The sequence below is a fragment of the Pterocles gutturalis genome, unplaced genomic scaffold (assembly GCF_000699245.1).
Source record: "Pterocles gutturalis isolate BGI_N339 unplaced genomic scaffold, ASM69924v1 scaffold17813, whole genome shotgun sequence".
Lineage (NCBI taxonomy): Eukaryota > Metazoa > Chordata > Aves > Pterocliformes > Pteroclidae > Pterocles > Pterocles gutturalis.
The window spans coordinates 1-2,757 of record NW_010120854.1 but is presented as its reverse complement, the minus strand read 5'-3'; the positions used below and the strand labels follow the sequence as shown (position 1 = coordinate 2,757).

Genomic DNA, 2,757 nt, shown 5'->3' with positions numbered 1-2,757 from the left:
TCCCTCTCCCTGTCTCCCTGTTAACTTAGATGAATTAAACACCCCTGGGTTATTCTGCAATTATTTTTGCATTTGCCAGCAAGAGTCATCCACATTTGCACTAATCACAATGTCCCAGCTGTTCTCCTTCCACACAGTTATTTTTAATTGTGTTGCCTAAACTTGCAATGAGCTGTATTTAAGGTGAAGTGTAAAAGATGTCTGTAATAACAACACATTTATTGTATTTTTTTGTATGTTACAGATAGGACAGAGAAAACACGTTGCCATTTATAGTTTAATACTTGAAGTAACTTTTTAAAATGGGCTTTTATAAATTAATTAAATACAAAATCACATTGCTTTGCTGGGAAGCTCCTTTGTGTTTTAGCTGTATTGTACAATTTCCCCATATGTATGCTTTTCCCTAAATGTTATCTGTTGAAAGTGCATTCAAGATTTTGTACATCAGTGTTCAGACCTGTTCATACTTCTCTGAAGTACAGTTCATGTTTAAATAAAAAAGTTGTGCTATTTTAGGCCTCTTTTCCAAAGTGATAAAATATGAACGGACTTGACACTTGAATTCATCAGTGAATGCAACATCAACTTAATAAAGTATGTGAAATAATCTGAAAATTGCTTAGCTGTAGCATGTGTGTATTAGATCAGCAAGAAAAACTGCCTACCTGGGAAACATTTTGTAACTGTTGCACAGTTTGTATACTCCAGCTGCAACAAACCTAAGATTACACTCTTGGTGTATCTTCCAGGTCACTTGGTCTTGAGAGGGGAAATAAACTCTAGCTTGTGGTTGACAGTGTTCCTTCAGGACAGTAAACATGATTTAGAAATCAGATTGCCACTAAGGCATCAGCTGTGTTCCTTTTAGATCAGAAATAATCTCTGTTAACAGGGTAGTAACACCCAAGTTGACAGTGGCATGACAATGACACAGGCATTTAAATTCAACAGTTCTTTCCAGAAAGTTTTAAAAAACTGGAACATTTTACAATCTTTTATGAGTTCCAGACTCATACACCTAACTTTGTAATTCTAGTTCATCTTGGTCCTTGCATGCCTGATGAAGTGAGTGCTATGTAAGTATCATCAGTTGTGTCTCAAGTACTAATGTATACAGCAGTATCCCTTCAGAAGAGAGAGCAACCAGTAAGAGCCCTCTGGTCAGTACCAGCAAATAATCCCTTTCAACAGAGCAGGGGTGGTCTCCCAGCTTTCAAAAGGAAATTAGCGAAGCTATAAATCTTACTCAAATCATCATCATTGCACTTGGAAACTCACAGTTTTATGCAAAGCCCCCAAAGAACAGAAAGGAGGCAGATGGCAGAGAGCTCCAGAACTTCTTCTAAAGAGACAATAAGAAGAAAATATATACTGTTCTGTAGGACCACTTTTAATGTAAGATTTTGTACACTGTAGCAAAGTTTAATTTGTCATCTACCCTTAGTATAGTGAGTTACAGAGCTACCATAATAGGTACAATAGCAGATCCCATGGTAGTGCAGAATACATGCCGAATACAAATACACCGTATTACTCAAGATGTCCACTTTTTTGACACATTTAAGTGGTTTAAATGATCGCTGATATATCTGTGCTCAGGAAACTTGGCTGTCATCAGGCGTTTGAAAGCTTCCCATCTTGCACGTCTCTCTTCTGTGTTATGTTTGTACTCCTGTTCCCATGTCAGGTAAGGCCGACTCAGCCAATATTCATTCTCTGCTTCAATTTCCAACCTTCGGATCATTGCTTGCTTCATTGAAAGGGTAACCACTCTTGGTCGCCTGTACTTTCCAATCCATTGTTTTCCAGGAATTCTCTTTCGGAGTAATACTGCTGTTAAAAACATTATGCCTCAAAATAAAAATATAAAATACTTATTACCTTAGGGATAAAGTTTAACAAGAAAAATTAAAAATCTACACACACTCCACTGCCTTTTAGCTGGCTATTACAAAGTTTGAAGTTCAGAACATGATACTCACAACCAACCATTACGTACAGTACAGTAACAGGCATATTGGAAACTTAAGACCAGAAAAAGGGAAATCTTTATTTAGCTGAAGAGTTCACTCCGCTACCCTTATGTTGAGATTAAAGCACGTTGCTCTCAATTATGAAAATTCCAGTCCCAAATACTATTAAAGGATTCACTTCATTTGTTCCACCTTCAAATAGCTAGCTGCATTGTCAAAACAGGGACTATTTCCAGGTCTATAGCCTAGACCCAGATCTGACCTTTGCTCAGTATTAAGTTATGAACTACAGTCTCTCCATAAACTTACTAGTATACAGTTATCTATTTCAACTATAGGAAATCTGGTTTGTGGAGGAAAATATCCTGTATTAAGAGAAACCAACATATGTAGGAAGCATAAATACAGTTTCCAGCGCAATGCACAGGTGTAACAAAGAGGCAAGAAAGGCCAAGCTACGTTTAGATTTGACCCACACGCTCTTTATTAATGTTTATTAGTCCCAAACGCGCCTAACTCCTAGGTCTCATGACACAGTACTTTCAGCAACTGGTAACGGCACAAACCAGTGCTGCTGCTGGCAAAAGCCACCCCCACGTTCCCCGCTCCCGCAGCACAACTGCACGCCGATGTTCCCCTCTGATCTAGTTTAGAGATGAAGCTGTGGAGCTTCGCGGGGGCACCGCTGCCTCTGGTTCCGCTCCCGGCAGGGGAGGGCAGGGCAAGGCTGCCCGTCTCCACCGCAGCCCCGGCCGCTCGCCCTCGGGCCTGCACCCGCTGC

At 39.9% G+C, this 2,757-nt stretch overlaps 1 protein-coding gene across 1 annotated transcript; it reads right to left on the bottom strand.

The window, feature by feature from the left end:
• Positions 1–1,377: 1,377 nt before the first annotated feature.
• MRPL57 (mitochondrial ribosomal protein L57) lies at positions 1,378–1,850 on the bottom strand. The gene has a single exon (XM_010077048.1). It carries the CDS (start codon positions 1,847–1,849, stop codon positions 1,538–1,540), a length of 312 nt encoding a protein of 103 aa, XP_010075350.1. The 5' UTR covers position 1,850; the 3' UTR covers positions 1,378–1,537.
• Positions 1,851–2,757: the final 907 nt, after the last annotated feature.